Source organism: Gorilla gorilla, chromosome 12 (assembly GCF_029281585.2).
Source record: "Gorilla gorilla gorilla isolate KB3781 chromosome 12, NHGRI_mGorGor1-v2.1_pri, whole genome shotgun sequence".
In the NCBI taxonomy this organism is placed as follows: domain Eukaryota; kingdom Metazoa; phylum Chordata; class Mammalia; order Primates; family Hominidae; genus Gorilla; species Gorilla gorilla.
Genome location: NC_073236.2, coordinates 102,720,426 through 102,744,940, shown reverse-complemented (window position 1 = coordinate 102,744,940; position 24,515 = coordinate 102,720,426). Strand labels below are relative to the sequence as shown.

General features: G+C 39.0%; 2 protein-coding genes across 8 annotated transcripts in view; one reads left to right on the top strand and one right to left on the bottom strand.

Moving 5' to 3' along the window:
- Nucleotides 1-6,212, bottom strand: part of HEATR5B (HEAT repeat containing 5B) — a 106,113-nt gene extending 99,901 nt beyond the window's left edge. For 2 of the 5 annotated variants that reach the window (XM_055377717.2, XM_055377718.2), the window contains exons 1-3: nucleotides 6,078-6,181; nucleotides 5,100-5,247; nucleotides 946-1,157 (exon numbers count right to left, since the gene is read on the bottom strand). In XM_055377717.2, coding sequence (XP_055233692.2) covers nucleotides 946-1,157; nucleotides 5,100-5,225 — 338 coding nt within the window. In that variant the 5' untranslated portion in view covers nucleotides 5,226-5,247; nucleotides 6,078-6,181. Of the gene's footprint in view, nucleotides 1-945; nucleotides 1,158-5,099; nucleotides 5,248-5,545 lie in introns of all 5 variants that reach the window. The other 3 variants (XM_031008176.3, XM_031008179.3, XM_031008177.3) reach the window with 3 other exon arrangements.
- A 43-nt stretch (nucleotides 6,213-6,255) lies between these two features.
- Nucleotides 6,256-21,005, top strand: GPATCH11 (G-patch domain containing 11). Of its 3 annotated transcripts, none has more exons than XM_031008021.3 (9): nucleotides 6,256-6,378; nucleotides 10,178-10,249; nucleotides 11,448-11,674; nucleotides 12,488-12,529; nucleotides 13,722-13,842; nucleotides 13,971-14,061; nucleotides 15,861-15,974; nucleotides 17,212-17,293; nucleotides 17,991-21,005. In XM_031008021.3, exons 1-9 carry the CDS (start codon nucleotides 6,326-6,328, stop codon nucleotides 18,044-18,046), a joined length of 858 nt encoding a protein of 285 aa, XP_030863881.1. In that variant the 5' UTR covers nucleotides 6,256-6,325; the 3' UTR covers nucleotides 18,047-21,005. The 3 variants fall into 3 exon arrangements, with proteins under 3 accessions (XP_030863881.1, XP_030863882.1, XP_055233694.1); XM_055377719.2 differs by having other exon boundaries at nucleotides 6,359-6,394; XM_031008022.3 differs by lacking the exons at nucleotides 11,448-11,674; nucleotides 12,488-12,529 and having other exon boundaries at nucleotides 6,317-6,378.
- Nucleotides 21,006-24,515: the final 3,510 nt, after the last annotated feature.

Sequence of the window (24,515 nt, the reverse complement as noted above, 5' to 3'; positions counted from 1 at the left end):
ATAAAAATAAATAAAAGCTATGTGATCTGAGCAATTTACAGATAAGAGAGGTTAAATTTAGCTCACAATCAAACAGATAATAAACAGTAGAATCAGGGAATCAGCTTTCACCTCTTCAACTCCAAATCTCATGCTTTTTGATACCCTGTAGGCTGATAATAAATTTAAAATGACTGGCATCACATGCCGGCATACATTAGAGATTTCCTAAATAGGACCCATGGATCCACTGGAAATACATATGAATGTATAAACAATTCTACTTAACCAGAACTATAAAATTATGTGTGTATTTGCTAAGTGGCAGTGAACTAAATCATCAAAGTATTAACATAGCTTCAAACTTCAAAACAAACTAGAAAGTACTGGTACCGTCTAATCTCCTCTAAAACTTTTGAGGTCTACATCTATCCTAAACAAAACACAAAAATCTAATCACAATATATCTAGGTAGTTACCTAGTGATACCAGGTAACTACCTAAAAGTAGACCTAAAAATTAGAATCCAGGTTTTGAATAATCTCTCCATTTCCTCTGTAAGCTATTACACGGACCACGGCCCCTTGAATGTTGATGTTCTAGAGTTGTATCCCTAGCCATCTTCTCTTCTCAAATATACTACTTCTCCTAGGTAACTTTACTCATATCAAAGGATTCAGCCTACTCACCAAAACTACATTCCCAACAAATCTCTAAAATCCCAACTAGAATTTCCAACTACCCATTTTACACTGTCATTTGGATATTCCCATTTGTATTCCAGAATCAGCATGCCTAAAATTTAACTATCTTCCCATCACAGCTCGATCCACTTAGAGCTCTCATTGTTAGCAGCATGTCGCAGGTTCCACCCACCTGGGGGTTTTTATGGTCCATAGTCTCCTACTAAGTTTCCTTGAAAGAAAAAATAAAACTTCAAGGGCCCCTGTTAAAGTAAGTACTTACAATTTTGTTGGTAAGTAGGCCGCAGTGTCATCTTTATTTCTGATAATGTCATTGCATTTATCAAGTGTCTGAAAAACTGTAAAAGTATCCCCAATGCTATAAAGGGCTGCGAGATTTTTAGCTAATAATTTTCGTGTAGGTGGTCCAGGTGAACTACTTATTAATCCAGTTAATTGTTCAACAAGTTTTTTCTGTTTTTCCTTTACATCGGTCTGTTACAAAAAAAAATTTTTAAAGAACATCATTAAAAATTTTTTTTGTTACCTTTTAATCAAAATAAAAAACATTTAACATTTAAGGCACTCTAATAATTAAAAATCTATATTGTATTAAACATAAACCGTGAGAATTTTCAAGTTAATGAAAAGTTCTGTAAGAAATGAGCCATTCTTTCCTACATTAAATATTCTCCTTCATTCTCCTCCAAAGCCAAAAGGTTAGCTCCAATAAAGTGACTCTGATTCAAAAAGTTATGAGACCAACTTACTAAGAAATAAACCAACAGCCAAAGGATGCAAAATATTGGGTGTATGGACAACTGATGTCTTACAACCCAGATAGGTTTCCTATGTAAAAGCGAAGTCAGTAGTTCATAAAGTTACAGGTCAGCAAATGAAACCAAAAGAAACTGAAGAGCCCTAGACAACAGGAAAAAAAATACCCAGCTCTACCCATATTCAATAGCTAGAATTCATTTATTTATTCAAACAATATTTATTATGTACTTAACGTATGCCACATACTAGGGTGCAACAGTGAACAAAATAGACAAACAAGTCCCTGCCCTCATTAAGTTTACATTCTAGTGGGGAGGGACAGAGTTTACCAAACAAACAAATGAATAGTATGGGTGGTTACTGTTTTACGTGGATTAATTAGAAAAGGCCTCTCTCTGAAAAGAAGTGAAGGGGTGAGCCATGCAGATACCCAGGGGAAGAACATTCCAGGCTGAAGGAACAAGTATAAAGGCCTGGAGGTTGGAGCATTCTTAGCATCCTTAAAGACACCAAGAAGGCCAGTTTGGCTGCAGTGGAGTAAGAGAAAGTAGTAAGAGATGAAGTCAGAAGGATAGAAGGGACCAGATCAGGTAGTCTCTTGTACCCCACTATAGAACTCTGTATGTCACTCTCAGTAAGAGAACTTTGTATGTTACTCTGAGTAAGAGTTTGAAGCAGAGGAGGGTCGTGATCTAAATGTTTTTAACAGGCTCACTCTGACTTCTAAGAATACTCTATATGGTCCATAAATGGAAAGCATCATGACCAAATAGGAAGCAGATGCAATAATCCAGATGAGAGATAATAGCGCTAACCATAGAGATGATAAATAAACTCTGGATTTGTTTGTGGATGAAACCATAGGATTTGCTGGTGAATACAATGTGAAATTCGAGAAAAAGAGGGAAGTCAAAAATGACTCTATGGTTTTCCCTTGAGCAACTAGAAGGATGAAATGGTCATTTCCTGAGATAGAGAACATGGGGGAAAGGGCAGGTTTGGGAGGAGAAATCAAGAATTTGGTTTGGGTATGTTAACTCTGAGATGCCACTTAGATAAGAAAGAGGTGGAGTAAACATTATCCTGGGAATCAATATTTTATAGATGATAGTAAAAATCATACAATTAGATGATATCACTGAAGGAATATGTACAGATTAAAAAAAAAAAATGCCCTGAACTGAGGAAGAGTTAAAAAAGAACAAGAAGTAGTAGTTAGTGAAGTGGGAGAGGAACCAAAACCTAACAGCATCTTGGGAAGCCATGAACAGGAAGAAAACTTCACACAAACTGTGCAAAGCAATGATAACAATCTTATTGTTTAATTTGGGTGGAGGGTGTACAGATATTCATATTATGCTTCATGTTTTATATACTCTTGTATTTATCAATTTCACAACAAAATTAAAGACGTTTTAAGTGTTTCAAGGTGAAAAGATGGAGATGGATCAAATAAGACAGAATACTGACCACTGTTCTGGGCAATCTGTCATCAGTAATGGCTGGACAAGTGCTGTTTCAGTGGAGTGGAAGTAAATCCCCAGTTGTAGAGGATTTAAGAGAAAACAGAAACGTCTAGTTGACGATTACAAGTGAATCCATGCATTAACTGTTTTTTTTTTATACTTCAAGTTCTAGGGTACATGTGCACAATGTGCAGGTTTGCTACATATGTATACATGTGCCATGTTGGTGTGCTGCACCCATTAACTCGTCATTTACATTAGGTCATGCATTAACTGTTTCTATAGAAACTCCATTAAAACTATACTAAAGGGTAGCAACAACAACAGGAACAATAACAACAAAGCACAAATCCAAAGGGTGAAGAAAACAGGAGAAAGAATCAACACAGTATTTGGAAACCAACTGTTCCCAACAGGGAAAGCTGCAAAATGACCTAACTTACAACACAGGACCCCCTAAGAGGTGACGGTTTTTTTAGGCCCTAGGTGCTTTTGGAGGTGGGAGTGAAGTTGTATGTACCTTGAGATAGAGGGAATGGTTGAGAGTCTAATAAGCAGAAAGAATCCTCTTCTTCATTATGGAAGCAGACTGAAAGTTTATTCTCTGGGAAGAGTGAAATATTATATGTCCAGACTAGAAGAGTCCAGGCACAGTTGCGGTCTGGAAAAACTGCACTGAAAATGGGGAGATGCAGTGAAAGTTCACATACTGAACTTTAAAGTCCCCAGTCTTCTCCCACAACTCCAAGAATGTAGCCAGCTTGCTATATACTCTTCAGACACGAGAGTAGAAAAGTATCTTCTGCGGAATGACTAGCCTACAGAAACCTAAAATACTAAGGTCAGGAACCAAACTAGCCTACAGTGAAGTCCAGTTTAAAAGACTGGCCCTGCTGAGAAAAGTTTTTACTACTCACTTTTAAATTTGATCAGGCAGCCAAAGATCATCAGACATTTGAGGGAAGTATCTACTTTTTTTTTTTTTTTTCAGATGGAGTTTCACTCTTGTCCCCCAGGCTGGAGTGCAATAGCGCGATCTCGGCTCCTTGCAACCTCTGCCTTTCCGGCTCAAGCGATTCTCCTGCCTCAGCCTCCCCAGTAGCTGGGATTACAGGTGCCCACGACCACGCCTGGCTAATTTTTGTACTTTTAGTAGTGTTTAGTAGAAACGGGGTTTCACCATGTTGGCCAGGCTAGTCTGGAACTCCTGACCTCAGGTGATCCACCCACCTCGGCTTCCCAAAGTGCTGGGATTACAGGCATGAGCCACCATGCCGGGCCATATCTACTTTTAAAGACAGAATATAAAATACACAGACAATAAAAAGTAAGTTGAATCAATGTTGGGAACTGGCTCCAAAACTGGCCATAAATAAAATCTCTGCAGCACTGTGACATGTTCATGATGGCCATAACGAAACCCGAATGAGGGCAAGGAACACCTGGCCTGAAAACCGCTTAAAGGCGCTCTTAAACCACAAACACCACCATGAGCGATCTGCGCCTTAAGGGCATGTTCCTGCTGCACACAACTAGCCAGACCCACCCCTTTGTTTCGGCACACCCCTTCGTTTCTCATAAGGGATACTTTTAGCTAATCGAATATCTGTAGAAACAATGTTAATGGCTGGCTTGCTGTTAATAGACACGTGAGTAAATCTCTGTTCCGGGGTCTCAGCTCTGAAGCCTGTGAGACCCCTGATTTCCCACTTTACACCTCTATATTTCTGTGTGTGTCTTTAATTCCTCTAGCGCCGCTGGGTTAGGGTCTCCCCAACCGAGCTGGTCTCGGCAAATCAAGGCTATGCAGGAAGAAAAAACAAAGATTAAAAAAAAAAAGAGCCTATTATTGACTCCTCAAAGAGATAAGTGAAGACACTGGGATTGTTAGGCAGCACAGAGAGATCACTTGCAACGGGTGATGATGATAAATTTAAAGTGACACCAGTCATATAGCCATGTTTTTCTCCAGTCACAATGAGCTGCCCAGGTACAGACATAAAGAAGGTAGGCAATGAGCTGGATTTAAACGAGGTTTGAGTTTTGCCACTAAATTTCCCATTCGTGTAATACTCTCAAGTTCCATAAGTGACCCATAAACCTTCCAAAACATAACATGTGTTTTCTTAAGAATCATGACCACATAATCTCTTTACGTTAATGCAACTGGGAAAAAAGAGCAATACCATACCTTGTTGGCAGCAACCAAGACTTTATCAAGAAATCGCAACCATTCAAAGATAAAAACTGGTCTTTTTGCTTCGGTGATTTGAGCCAAAGCTTCTTCATTTAGCAATAAACTGTGGGCTAACTCCATTACGGAAGTTTTAAATTCACACCTTAAATTTAACAGAGTAAAAAATACTTGTAAGTATTTTTTAATGTTAAAAGTCAAGCTTAATGGAATATACCCACTAAGAAAAGTATGACTACTCATTTCATTTGGGGAAAAACTCAACTTCTTTGAGGCAAAACCTGAGAACATACTTTTAAATGACAAAAATACAAACAAAAACAGAAGAAAACTACTTGGTGAGGAAGAATGACTCATGGAGTGAAAAGAAAATTAAAATAAATTATTGCCAAAAAAGGCATTATTCCAGAAGAAATATGTCCAGCAACACATATGTCATTTACCCGTTCTATAAATGAGAAAACTGAAGCACTAAGATCAAACACCCCAGCCGGGCTTGACAACCATCCTCCTCTTTTTCTCGTCCAGTGTTCGGTACATAGCACCTTTACCCTCCCGCGCTGCACCTGGCCAGAGGGACTGAGGTCAAAACACCCAGCACAGACATCCCGAACTGCAGGTCTCCAAGACTCTTCCTACGGGGATGGGTGGGGCGGCCAGGCCCGGCGGCCGAAGCGTCAGTGACAACACCAGGCGGTCCGGAATGCACCCGAGAAGCCTCGCGCGCTCGGGGTCTGGCTTCACCTGGCTACTCCAAGAACAGCAAGCGGCGGACCCGGGGAAACACCAAGAGGCCGCCGCAAGCCTCCGTGGGGTTCCGCAGGCTGTCAATAGCACGAGGCGGCAGCTCGGAACTAAGCACGGAGCCAGAAAAGGGAAAATGTTCATTACGAACTCAAATGTCCTCCCCACCCGTCTGAAAATGTATCGGACAGGAGTCCGTGCGTGTCAACATGCATGCTTCGGCGACCTCACCTCCTAGTCTGGAAGGGAAGATCAGCTGAGCTCCGGGGGTAGAAGCAGCCACCAAGAACCCGGATGCCCCACCTCACGCACTCCTACCTGCAGGAAACAAGGGAAGAGCGCTTGCGCGGAGGGCTGGTCTTGCGCAAGCGCAGTCACCGCGTCCTCCTATCCCCACCCGCCGCGAATTTCCAATACAGTCTGCACTCGGAAACTGGTGGGAGCGGAGGTCCGGAAGTCCGACGCTGGTCGGTGGGCGCATGCGCAGCGCGCGCTCTGCGGCGCTGAACCGGGGCGAGCAGAGAGCTGTCAGGTAAGAGAGCTGTCAGGTAAGGGTCTGGGGACAACTGGTAGAATGATAAAAGGCAGAGTGCGCTGGCCATGACTACCGTATCACACTGTCAGCCACTTTTCCATCCGTGGGTGGTTGCGTCTGTGGGACGCTTGCAGCCAGGAGGAACGCGGGAGGGAAGGGATCAGCGGTTCCTGAGCGTAGTGTTGAGAGTGGGACGTTTCTTGTCACATGTATACTGTAGGTCCCTCTCTCCACTTGTATATGTAATGGGACTCTCAATATGTCTGTTTCCCGACTACGCCCCCTAAAAAAACAAAAACAAACCTACTCCTACAGTCTTCCCACTCTCAAAAAACGTTAACTCCATTCTTCCATGTATTCAGGCCAAAAACTTAGCGTTATCTTGACATCGTTCTTTACATACTACCTACAACATCAGCAAATCCTGTAAGCTCTACCTTCAAGTGTACCCCAAATGCGACCACTTGCACTGCTATCACTCTGGTACGAGCCTCCATCATCTCTGCCAGGGTATCGCCTTGTGAAGTTTATGCTTATCTTTGATGGAAATGGATAATGCTAAAGTATATTTTACCAATAGAACGAGAGCTTTAAAAGCAGCCTGTAACCCCATTCAGATGTGCCTGGCACTTTAAAGTTAAGTAGGTCTCTTAAAAACAATGTAATCCTATTTGCAAGGCACTATGACCCGGATTCTTTGTGGTTTTGAAATAGTCATTTAGCCATACTGAACCTTAATTTCTCCAACAGGAAAAACTATTCCTACCTTGTAGAGTTGTTAGTGGTGGTTAAATGTGATAAAAATGTGTGATATACTGGGTAAGTGTTAAACCATTATGTGTAAAAATGCTGTTATTACAAATGAAGAATCTGAGGTTTAGAGGAAGCGGGTGAATTACCATAAATGCTGTATGTAATAGTGCACGTTTTTAACTTATGATAAAAATAGGTAAACTAAACTGTAATGTTTAAAGATGCACACGTGGATGACAAAACTATCAAGAAAATGAAGGAAATGATTGCCATAAAAAACAGAATAGTGACTATTCTTAGAACCAAAAGAGAGTTGCAACTGGATAGGGGACAAAGAGGGCTCCCAGGTGCCTGATAAGGTTCTACTTCCTGATAACTTTTGCTACATAACAAATTATACCCAAATGTAGCAGCTTAAGATAACTGTAATCATTTGTTATCTCACAGTTTCTATGGGTCAGGAATTTGTTAGCAGCTTAGCTTAGTTTAGCATGGACTTTCTTAAGAAGTTGCAGTGAAGATGCCAGCCCAGGCTGAGTCATTTGAAGGCCTGACTGGAGCAAGAGAATCCATTTCCAAGGTAGCTCACTCCTGTGGCTCATGAGTTTGTGCTGGCTTTTAATAGGAGGACTCAGTTCCAATCGTGTGACCTTCTCCATAGAGCTTCTTGAGTATCCTTATTATGTGACCGCTGACTTCCTTCAAGTGAGTCATCTAACTTCAAAGTTAGAATGACCTAAGAGCTGCAGTTATGACCAAAAAATCAACTCCATCATCTCCACAAAATCCTGTTGGTCACACAGGTTAATCCTGTTCCCTGTGGAAGGAGACTACACTAAGGATGTAGAAAACCACACAGCAAGAATGATTGGGAGCCATTTTGGAGGGTACCACATGGTTACCAGAATGTTTGACTCACAAAAACGTATTAAGCTGTACATTTGTTTTATGTGTTTTCTGTACTTATTTAAAAAGTGTTTAAAAATGACATGTTGACATAGGAAAAAGTTACAAAATTACAAATATTAAAGACCCTTTTTATCCTCATTGTTGCTAAACAATTATTAAGCATTTGTGTTTGGGATGCAGTGGTAGGTAGGGAGGATATAGGGGACTTGTCTTTGTGTTTAACACAAGATATACATTATCTAGTTGAGAAGATATACATTAAAAATATAAAAAACCAGGCCAGGTGTGGTGGCTCACGCCTGTAATCCCAGCACTTTGGGAGACCGAGTGAGGCAGGTGGATCACTTGAGGCCAGGAGTTTGAGACCAGCCTGGCCAACATGGCAAAACCCTGTCTCTATTAAAAACACAAAAATTAGCTGGGTGTGGTGGTGGATGCCTGTAATCCCAGCTACTCGGGAGGCTGAGGCACGAGAATTGCTTGAACTCAGCAGGTGTAGGTTGCAGTCAGCTGAGATCACACCACTGCACTCCAGCCTGGGTGATAGAACGAGATTCTGTCTCAAAAAACAAAAAAGAAAACCATTAAAAATTAGTATAGTAATCCTTTTTTTCATCCAGTGTAATTGTCTAGACACTTGGTTGCAGTTGACAGAACCCCTACTTCAGCAAGCTTAAGTAATGCAGAAATGTATTAGTCTATGTAATGGGGTAGAATGCTAAGTCGCAGCTTCAAAGAATCCACAGCCTTGGAAACTAGGCTCATTTTCTCTATCTGGCTTCATTCTTCAGACAAGATCCCTTCATGGGGCCAAGAAGATCGCCATCCACAGCCCAGCTTCACATTCTCCCAGTTCAGAAACACCCATAAAAGACCTTCTTTCCCCCACAACCCATATATTCATATAATGTAAGGAAAGAGATGGTTATTTCTCTGGCTGGATCATCTCGTCCCCTGGTGCTGGACATAGAGTACTATAATTCACCATCTTTGTGCCCAAGGAAATATGGGATACTGACATTGCCACCCTCCACTAAAACCACATGAAGGGCAGAGGGTTGGATTCCCAAAGGAAAAGATGGTAGGCAGGAAAAAACAGTACATATGCACCACAACAAGTGAATACACTTTTGTCTTAAGCAACTGAACTAGCAACATTGACATTGCCTGTGAACCTGCTAGAAATGCAGAACCTCAGGTTCCAGCCCCAGAATCACATTCTGCATTTTAAGAAGATCTCAGTGCAATTTGTATGCACAATAAAGTTTGAGAAGTACTTTTGTAGAAAATTACTTTAACCCTTTAAGGGCCAATAATTACATGATTTTAACTATTTTGGATGGAAACTGTCCTTCAAAATATTTCCACATAAGTGAGTTGTTAACTATATCAACTTCCAAATGAGCAGCTTGGACATAAAGTGCTGTAGAGAAAGGCCTGGAGTGGTCAGGAGAGGTTTCTGAAGGGAGGGTAGCCTTGGCCTACAGGGAAGAAATGTTTGTACTCTGTTCAGAGGGCAGTGAGGAGCCATGGGGCTTGAATAATGAATCCTTAGGGACAGTTGTGTCAGATTATGAAGGACAACATCTCATGCTTTCCAAAAGTGACTGGTCCCCCACTGCCTACAGGGTCAGGTTTAATGAAGGATTTGAAACAGGCTAGTAACGTGACCTGACTTGTATTTAAAAACAAACAAGCAAATAAACAAAAAACCTCTGGATGGGGTGCAGAGGATGGATTAGAAGAGGAAACCAACTAAGAAGCTGATTAAGAAGCTGTTGTAATAGTTCAGGTGAGAAAAAAAAAGTGCCTGAACTAAAGCAGTGGTCACAACTGTAGAAAAAACGTCTGTGAGGAGTTTTATGGAGGAAGACTTGACAGCTTCATAAGAGGTCAGGAAGAAGGAGATAATGATGACATTAACATGGAAATACAGGGGATGTAGAAGGCTGGGGAAAGGGGAAAGAAATGAGTTGTTTAGATTGTTGAGTTTGAAATGTCCACAGATAAAGATGTCCAAAGGGCACTTGAATATATAGTAGAGCTCTAGAGACAGCTCATGGCTGCAGATACAGAAAGGTTTATTTCCATTCTGATAAACTGAAAAAAAAAGTAATTATTACTTTATTTGTAGATACTATAGCCATATGAAGCTGAACATGGCAGAAGAAGAGGACTATATGTCTGATTCCTTCATTAATGTCCAGTAAGTAAATGTGCACACCCAGTACAATGATATGTATAAGATGTGTAGATTAAGAAATGACATTGATTTTATTTTATTTTATTTTATTTTTTTGAGACAGGGTCTCATTCTGTTAGCAAGGCTGGAGTGCAGTGGCACAATCTTAGCTCACTGCAGCCTCAAACTCTCCAGGCTCAGGAGATCCTCCCATCTTGGCCTCCCGAGTAGTTGGGACTGCAGGCCTGCACCATCATGCACGGCTAACTCTTCTTTTTTATTATTTGGAGAGACAAGGTCTCACTGTGTTGCCAAGGCTGGTCTCCCAACTCCTGGGCTCAGGCGATCCTCCGGCTTTGGCCTCCCAAAGTGCTAGGATTATAGGCATGAACCACCGTGCCCAGCCTGAAATTGATTTTAAATGTGCAGTTGGAAAGTCAGTCTTCTTGCTTTATGGAAATACCTCCTATGTCTCCATAGAAAGATACTAGAATCTACTTCCTCCTTTTAATGCTAACCATTTTACTTTTGCCCTTGATCCTTTTTATTGCCTTCTTCCAAGGAAATTTACTCCTTTTCCTTTATTACATCATATTGTCTCTTCTAGCTGCTATACAACTTTGTTCTTTATTATTGCCAACATCCTAGAAACATAGTAAGTCTAAACTTACTATATCTGATTTCTTCAACTTTGTGCTTTCCTTATTTTCCTACGATCTGGCACCAGCCTTCATCATTTCTACTAAAACAGCCATTCTTGGAGGTCACTGATTATGTTCTAATATCATAATAACAAAGGTGATCATAGAGGTAGTGCCGAAATATTAACTGTTGTCAGGTGAGTAAGTGACAAAGTTATGAGAAAACTTGGCCAGGCGTGGAGGCTCACGCCTGTAATCCCAGCACTTTGAGAGGCCGAGGCGGGCAGATCACCTGGAGTCAGGAGTTCAAGAGCAGCCTGGCCAACATGGCAAAACCCCGTCTCTACTAAAAATACAAAAAATAGCCGGGCATGGTGGTGGGCGCCTGTAATCTCAGTTACTCAGGAGGCTGAGGCAAGAGAATCGGTTGAACCCAGGAGGCGGAGGTTGCAGTGAGCCAAGATTATGCCATTGCATTCCAGTCCGGGCAACAAGAGCGAAACTCCGTCTCAAAAAATAAAAAAGAAAAAAGAAAAGAAAACTTTATGGACTCATCTAAAATAAACTTTTCCCTTATTCAGAGAAGATATCAGACCAGGATTGCCAATGCTAAGGCAAATCCGAGAAGCCCGTCGAAAAGAAGAAAAGCAACAGGAAGCCAATTTGAAAAACAGGCAGAAGAGTTTAAAAGAAGAAGAACAAGAAAGACGTGACATTGGGTTGAAGAATGCACTAGGCTGTGAAAACAAAGGGTTTGCCTTGCTCCAAAAGATGGGCTATAAAAGTGGTCAGGCACTTGGCAAGAGTGGTAAGTCACATGTGGAAATAAACAGGTATTCCTTACCACCTAATTGTGACTTATGGATAAGGACCAAAGCTGATGCTTTAATCTTTATCTACACAGAAATTATAACAACTTAGGCTTTTTAGTCTATTATGTATTAACAAACCTTATGGAGAACTTTCATCATCCCACATCCATTTTAGATACCACATGTGCCATCAAGAGCTGCTTATCAGCCCAGCTTAGCTGAAGGCACTAACAACCTAGATGGATGTGGCTTACAACAGAAGAAGCAAAGAATGGTGATAAGTGATGGGTTGAGAAGTGCAATGGCTAAATACATTGAAACAACACTGAGGATGATGGCAAGACTTTGCCCTGCTTGCTCTGTACCTGTGGCAGCCATCTGAATGACCGTCCAGTTGGAGAGGCTCAATTCTCACCTCTCTTTTTAGGAAGTGAAACTGCTTATTAAGATAGAGAGGCTATATATTTATAGTAACCTCTGTAAACCGTTTTTCTTTCCTTTGTCGTAATTGCTTTGCTTTCACTTAAGGCTGTCACCGTCTTGCACCAATAATATCAGTGTTGTTCCTTCTTAAAACTCCACCTTCAGGTGGCATAGGAGGCTGTGAATCAGCCTTTTTGATGAGTAGGTATTTGAAGACAAGGTAGATAATTGATTATATATAGAATACATATAGATGTTCAGATTTCAATTTTGAATATCATTGAAACAGGAGGGCATATGCATAGAGCATTGTAAAGTTGCATACTTATACTGTTCTGTAGTTTGAGGAAAATTTTCTAAAATAGTTTGTATTCATTCTCTTTAAGGGGGTGGTATTGTTGAACCAATTCCTCTCAATATCAAAACAGGTATGTAATTATTTTGGAGCATATTTGCCAATAATAATAACTTACGCTTAGGTCTACCACATATATTTGCTCAATAAATGCTTTTTTTTAAATGATAATATTGTTACAGTTCAGTAAAATTTTGTTAAATTTCTAAACCTCTTCAACCAGAAAAGAAATAAGTTTTAGTGAGTATAAAATAAAATTTAAACCACACGAATGTGGGAAGAACAAATCATTACAACCATTGAATGTGCAATACTGTTTTTGTCCATTGAAATGTCTTAAAACTGTTTTGCTCTGGGAGGCCGATGCAGAAGGATTGCTTAAAGCCAAGAGTTGGCCGGGCGTGGTGGCTCACACCTGTAATCCCAGCACTTTGGGTGGCCGAGGCAGGCAGATCACCTGAGGTCGGGAGTTCAAGACCAGCCTGACCAACATGGAGAAACCCCATCTCTACTAAAAATACAGAATTAGCCGGGCATGGTGGTGCATGCCTGTAATCCCAGCTACTTGGGAGGCTGAGGCAGGAGAATCGCTTGAACCCAGTAGGCAGAGATTGCAGTGAGCTAAGATTGCGCCATTGCACTCCAGCCTGGGCAACAAGAGTGAAATTCCATCTCAAGGAAAAAAAAAAAAAAAGCAGCCAGGAATTTGAGACCAGCCTGGGCAACATAGCAAGACCTCATCTCTGCAAAAAATTTAAAAAATTAACCGGGTGTAGTGGCACGCACCTGTAGTCCTTGCTACTTAGGAGGCTGAGGCGGGACGATTCCTGGAGCCCACAAGTTCGAGGTTACAGTGAGCCATGATTGTGCCACTACATACCAGCCTGTCCCTATAAAAATAAAATAAAAGTGTTCTGGGACAGATTTATCTACCAAATGTTTTGCTTAATACTTGGATGAATTCAAGAGAAAAAGATATATTTTATTCATCATATTTAAATAAAACTATAACAGCTAATACTGTTTTTCTGATTTGAAAAATTGTTTATAATATTACTATAAGATGAGATTAATAATCTTTGTAAAAATCAGATTATGTTTTGGGCTTAAAAAAAACCCTAGTGTTTTCTACTATTAGTGTACTCAAATGATTTGTGAGTGATAGTACTCAAATGAGAATTGCATTTAATTTGTACATAGTTAAATTGTCTTGTTTTGAAGCACAAAGTCAGGATGTTTCTCATCAGCATTTTCTGTTTGAATAGGGAAAAGTGGCATTGGTCATGAGGCATCATTAAAACGGAAAGCAGAGGAAAAATTGGAAAGCTACAGAAAAAAGATTCACATGAAAAACCAAGCTGAAGAAAAAGCTGCAGAACAGTTTCGGTAAAACTATTTTTGAGCTGGTTTTGGTTTTATTTCCTCTTTATTGTGGTATGTTCTTTGGTACTTGGGCATATAAAATGGTTAAAGATAACGTAGACCTTTAGTTTACAATTTTTTCTTTCAATTAGAATGCGACTTAAAAATAAGCAAGATGAAATGAAGCTAGAAGGAGATCTCAGAAGAAGCCAGCGAGCCTGTCAACAATTGGATGTCCAGAAAGTAAGCCTTTTACCAGCTTTCAGTTTAGTAAAGTGTTTTGGCACCCACTGTGATTTCCCATTTATTTATTTATATATATATATATTTTTTTATATATGTATTATATATTTATATATGTATTATATGTTTATATATATATTACATATATTTATATGTATCATATATATTTATATATTTTTACATGTCTTATATATATTATATATATTTTATGTATTTATATATATAAAACTAAGAACTCCAAGCCCGGTTTATCCACCCGTTAAAGCTTTCATGTAATGTGCACTTCTGATCTGTGACAATTGATATAAAAATGGCTTATTATTTACTATAGTAACCTGAGTTGTCTGGGTTACTATAAAACCCAGGGTTTTATAGTAACTATAGTTTTATAGTTTTATACTAACTGTAGTAAAACAAAAAGGGTTAAATAAAATTTTACATTTAATTGTTCTCTGCTTATTTGAATATCAGTTACGACTATTATGTGCAGAAATTCTGTTCTTTATAATATTTGATTAACAAGAATAGCCTATTTTCAGTTCCTATTCAGTATCTAATATATGTCTAACTATTAAAATCAGAGTGGGCCAGGCATGATGGCTCAATCCTGTAATCCTAGCACTTTGGGAGGCAAAGGCAGGATGATTATTTCAGCCCAGGAGTTCGAGACCAGCCTGGATAACATTTCAAGACTCCATCTCTACAAAACATCTTAAAATTAGCTGCATGTGGTGGCACACACCTGTAGTCCCATCTACTCGGGAGGCTGAAGTGGGAGAATCACTTGAGCCCAGAAGGTTGAGGTTGCATTGAGCTATGTTCATGCCACTGCACTCCAGCCTGGGTGACAGAGTGAGACCCTGTCTCAAAGATAAAATCAAGGTGGAATGCTATCTAGTTCAAATTTGAATAGTTTTTTAAAAATTCTGTCTCTGGCTGGGCATGGTGGCTCATGTCTGTAATCTCAGCACTTTGAGAGGACGAGGCTGTAGGATTGCTTGAGTCCAGGAGTTTGTGACCAGCCTGGACAACATAGCAAGTCCCCAGCTCTACAAAAAAAATAAGTAAATAAATTCTGTCTTTGCTTTTATCTTAGTGGTTCAAGTACTCTAAAAATAAAATGACTTCATTTGAAGTCTCAAAAAGCTTTGTAAAATTTCCCTTATATATAGATTACTGGAAGCAATCTCTCACTTTCCTGTTCTTACATATTACTTTATTTTGAATGTATTTCATGGCACTTATGATTTTGTAGCATATATGTATTATTTTGTACCCATAGCCTATCTTTCCTGCTAGACTGTCAGAAGGAACTTAAAGACAACTGCACAATTCTAAAGAATTGGACTTTGCATCCCCATAGTTCATGGTACAATGTTTTTACTTTTTTTTTGAGATGGAGTCTCAGTCTGTCACCAGGCTAGAGTACAGTGGCGTGATTTTGGCTCACTGCAACCTCCACCTCCCGGGTTCAAGCAATTCTCCTGCCTCAGCCTCCTGAGTAGCTGGGACGACAGGCATGCACTACCACACCCAGCTAATTTTTGTATTTTTAGTAGAGATGGGGTTTCACCATGTTGGTCAGGATGATCTTGATCTCTTGACCTCGTGATCCACCCACCTCTCCCTCCCAAAGTGCTGGGATTGCAGGCGTGAGCCACCGTGCCCGGCCAGTGTTTTTACTCTTAAAGCCACACTCAGTGAATACGTATTGAAAGAATGAATTCATGTTGACATGAACATATTTGTCATGCTCTTATGTTTAGTATGTTTAATTGAGAATACTTCTGCATTTTCAGAATATTCAGGTTCCCAGGGAAGCATGGTACTGGTTGAGGCTTGAAGAGGAGACTGAAGAAGATGAAGAAGAAAAAGAACAGGATGAAGATGAATATAAGAGTGAAGATTTAAGCGTATGCTTTGCACCATTTCCTTCATAGGGTGTCTCAGCCTTGGCAACATTAGCACTTTGAGTTGTGGTAATCCGTTGTTGTGGAGAGCTGTCCTGTGCATTGCAAGATGTTTAGCAGCATCTCTGGCCCCTGCCCACCAGATACCAGTTGCACTTTTGCTTATGACAACCAAAACCCTCTCCAGACATTGCTAAATGTCCCCGAGGGGAAAAATAACCCCTGGTTGAGAGGTACTGCATTGCAGGATTATTTTACTAACCCCAAATCAAAACTTACATATAATTTTTCCCTTTAGCTTCCATTTGTCCTCTCATCTCAGCTTCAGTTTGGATGATGAATTAGCAACAAATGTAAATTATTTTAATTTATACCTTATTTCCTGCAAAACATCTACAAGTCATTCTAATGTGTACTTTTTTCTCCTACTTATAAACAACAAAAAAACACAATCAAAAGAAAATGGAGGCCGGGCATGGTGGCTCACACCTGTAATCCAAACACTTTGGGAGACCAAAACTGGTGGATCACTTGAGGTCAGGAGTTTAAGACCAGCCTGGCCAACATGGTGGTGTATTTTAGTCTCTACTAAAAATACAAAAATTAGCCAGGTGTGGGGCACCCAATAATCCTAGCTACTCAGGAGGCTGAGGCAGGAGGATCACGTGAGCCCGGGAGGCAGAGGTTGCAGTGAGCCAAGATCACGCCACTGCACTCCAGCCTAGGTGATAGACCGAGACCCTGTCTCAAAAAAAAAAAAAAAGGAAATGGAGATTATTCAAGAAAGGAAAACACACTCGTATGCTTACTTGAGTATAATAATTTTGTGGAAAACATTCACAATTTGAAAAACCTATATTCCACTTAATTGGGAGACCATTGATGAGAACTTTTATGGCAAAGGAGGCCATATTCACTTTCACCTTATCTGGGGGAGGTAAATGCCTTGAAAGTAGAAAAAGCCTTTAAAGGATGCCAATTTTAATAAGGCCACCCAAAAACTATTTTCTCAGTGTTAACAAGCAGTCTCCATTGTGTCTGGCAGACTTGTGAAAATCTCAGGGTGGCTAATGAACTGTAACACATTCAAATATATCAGTTCTGTCCTTGACATTTCTAATAACTATTCCAGAGTATAGCAGAATATTTACAGCCTTGAGCTAATTCAGCACGATCTAAGAGCCAGAAAACCAAGGTTCTGTTCAATGTAAAGTATTAATAATGTGCTTGTATCCTATAGGTACTGGAAAAATTACAAATATTGACTAGTTATTTAAGAGAAGAACATCTGTATTGTATTTGGTGTGGAACAGCCTATGAAGGTAAGAAAATTACTTTATACTTCTTAAAAATAGACAAATGCTCTCCAATTTTTAGTTAAAGTCATTTCCCACTGACAATGGAAATTTCTTATTCCATTCAAATGGCAATATGGGACCAATTTCTTAAATAGTGGATATAGAAATAATTGAGGCTTTATTAAAATTGCATTTAACTTTTCAGAAACTGAATGTGTGGAAGTGAATTTTTCAGTGTTTTGTTTCAAAAGAAACAATTTTAGAATAACCTGAGAATGATGAATGTTTTGTGCTTTATTTTTAAAGATTCTTTCTTTGGCTACAGATATTTGAAAGAATTTATATTAAATTTTAGAGCTAATTTTTATATACTTAGATAGAATATTGCCCCTAAACCATAAAAATCAGATATGTTGAAATCCATTCCTTTTTTTTTTTTCCATTGTAAGGATAGAAATGGTTTACACTTACCAGGTGTCTTACAGAGCCAAGTGTTTCTCCTTCTAACACCTTTGCCCAAGCTACCTTTGCTAACTTGTATTTAAGAACTTTGTACTTGAGAGTGAAGCATTTTTGGTTATTGTTGTTTTTATCTTTTCTGGTTTAGCAGAATAAGTAGAAAACATCAGATCAAAAAATGCATGTTATGTTGAAATAATTTTCTAGAATAGTTTGCTGTAGAAGTTGTATTAATCTTTCATTTCCCTCACATAACTTACAGATAAAGAAGACCTATCTTCAAATTGTCCAGGACCAACTTCTGCAGATCATGACTAAGATTATTCCCAATAAAGTGGAAACTTGAAAAATGTTATTATTTCCTAGGGATAGACAATTCAGCAGTTTGAAATCCCAAATTTTTTATGCCAGTAAAGAAAGAGGGACTTTATATAATGTTTTGTTCTTTTTGTACTTTAGAATATGAATGTTCATTGACTTGAAAAAAATAATGCAATGGCATTTCAGAACACAAGTATCACAGAGATGGACAGTTACAATTTATTGCTATATTGTGATACGTGAGGGGTTTAAGGACACCAACAGGTAACTTCTTATTCCCCTCTTCACTTTGGAACAAATTGAGAAATAAGAAATGGGAGTCAGAAGAAGAGAAAAATATCCACTTTATCAGTGAATAAACTGATACAGAGAAGAAGGTTGACTTTTTCTCCAGTCAGAGACTGTAATATTTCTCCCTGATTGGAGAGAACAGCGGGTCTCTGCCTTGTTGGGGCAGAGCCCATCTTTGCATTCTGAGACCAGTTAGCTTTCAAGGTCAGGGAAACCACCAGGGGCTGGACCACACATGCTCAGTTCCTTCTTGTATCACCCATGGGATAAGACAGTTCTCTCTTGGGAAGGAATGAATGAGGGTTCAGAGAGCTTTTTCCTACACTTCTTGCTTTGAAGGAGCAAGGAGAAGTTCCCTTCCCTCCATCCAAGCATGAAGAGGAGGGGAAAAGTATTCCCCTCAATAAGGCTGATGTCAGAGGCAATGTTTGACCAGTACTACTAAATTCTAATCCATTTTACAGACAAAATAACTGATAATTTCTGGTAAAATCATGAGTTTTCATGACAATGTCTATATCCATTATATGTGATCTGTTGGAAGTTTTGGCTAGAGAAACTTAATTGTGAGGAAATTTAAATATTGTGTGATCCAAGTACTTAATGAATTTGGAAACCCCTTGATAGCATTCCCAGCAAGTGATAGTTCAACCTTTGCTTTTATTCTTCCAGCCACAGAGAGCTCACTGCTTTAAAACCATTCCATTACTGGGTAGCTGTAAATTGTTTTCATTGTCTTCTCTTAAACTGAAATCTGCTTGCCTGTAATATTAATGAATACAGCTAAGGACATACCGTGTGGCATACTATGAGAGAGCTCCATCCAGGGTGAGGCATCAAAATCATGAACCTTGTTAAAAGTTCATATGCTCAAGTGTCTCTCCTAGTGATTGATTTTGATTTGTCTTGGCTAAGGTGGTTCCTGGATATCTATATATTTATTTTGAAGTCCCAAGAATGAGTGATAAGCACCTGAGGATAAGAACTAGTGCTGAGGTTAAGTATGGAGCACCACCATTCTTTGGATAGAGTTGTGATCACCTGTGTGATTTTATAGCTCACCTGTTAGTTAGATTGAGCAAGAGAACAACCCCTTTTATTAGAAACAGCACACGTAAGAAGATTGTAAAAATTAACCTACACTTGCTAGGGTAAGATAATCAGTAGTACAACTTGTATTAATCTCTGACCTAATATGACCTAATTCACTTTTCAAGTTTAACTTGGGGAGCTTTACAAAATAGTAATAAAAGGGTCCCATCCCAAGAGATTCTGATGCCATTAGTCACTGTGACTTGGGCATCACTGCCCTTGATTCTAAAATGCAGCCTACCTTGAGCCACTAATCTAGTTAACTTCTGGGCCTCAGTTCTTCATCCAGAAAACTAATCATTATTTTTATGAATGTAAATATGTATATATATATATATAATATTTAAGTTTATATGGTTGGATGCTATTGTTTAATATTTACTTTTTTGTTTTAAAAAAAATTATAAAATTGGCTGAGCGCAGTGGTTCACTCCTGTAATCCCAGCACTTTAGGACGCCAAGGCAGGCAGATCACTTGAAGCCAGGAGTTCAAGACCAACCTGGCCAACATGGTGAAACCCCATCTCTACTAAAAATACAAAAATTAGCTGGGCGTGGTGGCATTCGCCTGTAATCCCAGCTACTCAGAAGGCGGAGGCATGAGAATTGCTTGAACCTGGGAGGCAGATATTGCAGTGAGCTGAGATCATGCTGCTGCACCTCCAGCCTGGGTGACAGAGCAAGACCCTGTCTCAAAAAAAAAAATTATATATATATATATATATATGTATATATAGAGAGAGAGAGCGCGCGCTATTAATAAAACAGAGGAGTACATTTTACCCTTGCCATTCCAGTCAATACTTTGGTGTCATTTCAGCCAACATACCAACATTCAGTCAAATCCCATAGCCAAATGGATAATTTCAGATGGAATGGAGTTAGACAGGAACTGGCTTCCCTTTCTCCTGTTACTATGAGGACAACCCACACCTGCTCAGTGGCCTAAAATATTTTAAATATGTTCATGACAATTATGCTGAGAATGCCAGAATAACACTGATGGAACCCATGACTTCACCGGGATTGTGGTCTACATTTACAGGCCTAGTACTAGAACTAGACCAGCTTAGAGAGTGGGAGATATCCCTCTGTTGTCCATCGAAGGATAAAAATACAGGCTTTCAGCCGGGTGCAGTGGTGCATGCCTTTGGTCCCAGCTACTCAGGGGGCTGAGATGGGGAATCCTTTGAGCCCAGAAGTTTGAAACCAGCCTGGGCAACATAGTGAGAGACCTCCATCTTAAGGGAATTAAAAAAAAAAATCAGACTTTCAATATGAGTAACAACTTATTTTTAGGCCTTTTATGACTTTATAAATAGGCAATAATGAACACCAAGGGAAGCAAAACACTGAAAAGAATTTTAAAATTTGTTGTAGAACATTAATACGAAATTTGAAACTGCAAAACAATGTAAAATTTAATGTCATGTTGTCATTTACTTTTGTGTATATTGTGCCATGTTTATTTTCAAAGTCCTATCTAGAAATTCTAAAATGTCTAATTTTCTTAATTAAAAATCCAGAATTCTGTAGTTTCTGAAATTCAAAATAAATACTTTAACATACCAAATTGGTTTTTCTAATAAACATTTATTTCAAGTGTTATTTGTTAAACATTTAATTGTTGAGATTTGAAAATGAACATTATTATTTGACACATTTTATAGGCTCAAGCATTCAAAATTCTTAACTTTGAGTTCCTGCTTTCTTCACAGCAGTGCACTCACTGCTTTGTGGTATACAAGAAGAACAGCTTGTCCCTACTCTTACAGTGTAATGAAATTAGCAGTATAATGAAGAAAAGTGCTATGTAGGAATGACTGAGCTCTAAGACAAACTGGTAAGAACAATTAGGTACTAAACAATGGGAGTACTAGGGAGAAGACTCATTTTGAGTGGGAGATGTTGGAACACTTTGAAAATAACACTGAATTTGGGTTCTGAAAGATGGATATAATTTTGATATGCAAAGTTATGAGTAAAGAGTTACTATATAATCCAGCCATTCTCCTAGGAATATACATCCAAGAGAAATGAAAACATGTCCACATAAGATTTGTACACAAAAGTTCATAGTAGCATTATTCATAGTAGCCAAAAAGTAGAAACAACCCAAATGTCCATCAGCTGATGAATGGATACATAAAATGCGACATATCCATATGATAGAATATTATTTGGCAATTAAAAAGGAATGAGATGCTGATTCATGCCACAGCTGGGATGCACCTTGAAAATATACTCAGTGAAAAAGACCACATGTATGATTCCATTTATATGAAATGATGGAGAGTAGATTAGTGGTTACCTAGAGTTGTGAGAAAACAGAGTGAATACTAACGGGTATAGGGTTTCTTTTGGGGGTGAGAAAAATGATAGTTGCATAACTCTGAATATAGTAAACACTACTGAATTGTATACTGTATAGGTGAATTGTATGGCATGTGAATTATATCTCAATAAAGCTGTTATTAAAAAAAAATGAAGAGAATTTCAGATAGAAACCACAGGAGAGAGCCACTGAGTGCAAAAGCCTGTTGAGGTAAAACTGCAGACCTGCATGGGTGGGGCTTACTCGGGAAACACTGAATATGGGATGCATCATGGAAGCCTCCAGAGAAGCATGGCCTTGCCCAGTGAACTGCAGCCCAGTGAATCTCATTTTAGACTTCTGGCCTCCAGAACAGAAAGAGAATAAATGTGTGTTGTTTTAAACCACCAAGTTTTTGGTAATTTGTTAGTTACAGCAGCCATAAGAAATTAATACAGGTCCAAATCAAATTAACCCCATAAGAGCCACACATATTTGAGAAGCATTTCATTTGCCTCACAGTTTTGCCTATTATACAGTTTCTAGTTATTTAGAATTTAAGCCAATAATGTCACCATATATCTATCAACTGTGATTCCCTTCATCTATGACTATTTTTAAGAAATGTAAGATTTGGATAAGTCATAATCACAGATCAAAAACTGCAGACATTGAGGCCTGGATGGCCGTTTAGAGAGAAAGAGTTAACATTTCAGTGGAGACCTTTCCTATCTTGTATTTCCTACAGTCTCCTCCTATCTTCAGTGCAGTGTTCTGGCAGCACCTCAAGCTCACTGTCACCAAATGGGATTCAATGTCTTTCCTCCCAAACATGCTCTACCTCACCATGTCGATAGATGTACAGTCACCCCACTACTGGCTTAAATTCTAAATTACTGAAAACCATGTAAAAGGTAAAAGTGTGAGACAAAGCCTCAAATACATGTGGCTCTTGGGGTTCATCTGACTGAGACCTGTATTTACTTGAATGGCATCAGAATCCTGCTACTAACCTTCTAACAAACTTGGAGGTAATCTTTGATGCTTACCTTTCCTTAATCCCCACATCCAATTAGTTGCCAACTCCTCTTGGTTCTGTCCTCTTATTGTTCAGGCCCTCTTAGTCTTTCCACTTCTGACCTTTCAAATATAGTTTCCTCCTGCTCTATTCTAAACATGCTAGTTTCAAAGTATTGGTTGGGCCATACCTTGCTTTAAAGAAATACTCATTTGTCAACTTTGGAGGTTGCTAGGGCACTAACTCACTCTAAAATTTGATAAATATTTATCCCATCTTTCCCATTCAGATTTAGAGAAAGTTCCTTAAAGAAGAATCATAGATGATAAATGCAAGAGGTTTGATAGAACCAGAAAATCACTATTTTACAACCCCTGAAATGAAATAATGGATCCAGGCAACAATTATCAATAGCTGCTAAAACTATCAGGTGAAAGATTGATGAGAAACTTTGTAGTAGGTGGTACCACCAGAACTCATTGATCAATATTAAAATCACTGAAAGTGGAACAATCACACATCATGTTCCTCCTGAAATGATGCAAGAGAAAGTGTATAGCATCACCTATGGAGTATCCTTGGGGGAAAATAAATGAACCAGGATCAAATCCAGCTTCTAGGTCTAACTGGACACTCTGGGGATACTCTCAGTCAAATCCTGAATGGAGGAAATTCCACAGGACAAATAAAAGCCAAAAAGAACTAAAACACAGGGGTAAATTTTACAGAGTAAAGGAGACACATCAACCAAATGCAATGTTGGATCTAGATTTCAACAACCAAGAAAACTGTATTTTTGAGATAGAAACAATACAGACTATTATATGATAATTAAGGAAATCTTGTGAATTTTTTGAGTGTGACAATGATGCTGTGGTTTTGTTAAAAAGACTTTATCTGCTAGAGATACATTTTAAAGTACTTACAAGTGCAATGATGTAACACCTGAGATTTACTTTAAAATATTCCAGTAGGGCCGCATACTGTAATCCCAGCAGTTTGGAAGACCAAGGCAGGAGAATCTCTCAAGGCCAGGAGTTTGAGACCAGCCTGGGAAACATAGCAAGACCATATTTCTACAAAAAATTTAAAAATTAGTTGGGTGTGTTGGTGTATGCATGTAGTCCCAGCTATTCAAGCGGCTGAGGCAGGAGGATCACTTGAGCCTAGGAGTTCGAGGTTACAAGGAGCTGTGATCGTATCACTGTACTCTGGCCTGGGTGACAGAGTGAGATCCTGTCTCTTAAAAAAAAAATTACAATTAAATACTTCACCAAAAGAAACAAACAAAAAGTAAGGGCTTAGATGTATTAAGAACGGTAAAGTATTGATATTTCTTGAAGCTGGGTGATGGGTACAGTTTCATTATTCTATTTTTGTGTATGTTTGAACATAAAAAAATTTATGAATAATATTGAAATTATTCAGTATTCCATAATGAAAAGTTAACATGCCAAGAATCTCAAATTATGGTGAACACTCAGTGGGGACTGGATATTGTGAGTTATGTCTCTAGTTAGTTAACAGATAGTAGAGACCTGGAAAAGCTTGTATGTAGCCTTTTAAACATTTCTTCTCAGATACATACATGCATATATATGTATTATATAAAATACATATTCATACACATATATGCACACACACAGGATGGCTTCATGGACATGCAACCTGTGCAGTTGCACAAGACTGTGCTTAGAAGCACCCCACACCTAATTTTTGAACGAGGGCCCTACAGTTTCATTTTGCCCTTA

What these genes read in the sequence shown, in the direction of transcription:
- GPATCH11 (XM_031008021.3), top strand. Translation starts at nt 6,326, where the DNA reads ATGCGCAGCGCGCGCTCTGCGGCGCTGAACCGGGGCGAGCAGAGAGCT. An exon ending in GGCGAGCAGAGAGCTGTCAG is followed by an intron (nt 6,379 to 10,177) that starts GTAAGAGAGCTG and finishes CTTTATTTGTAG; the next exon opens with ATACTATAGCCATATGAAGC. An exon ending in GTGTGGAACAGCCTATGAAG is followed by an intron (nt 17,294 to 17,990) that starts GTAAGAAAATTA and finishes CATAACTTACAG; the next exon opens with ATAAAGAAGACCTATCTTCA.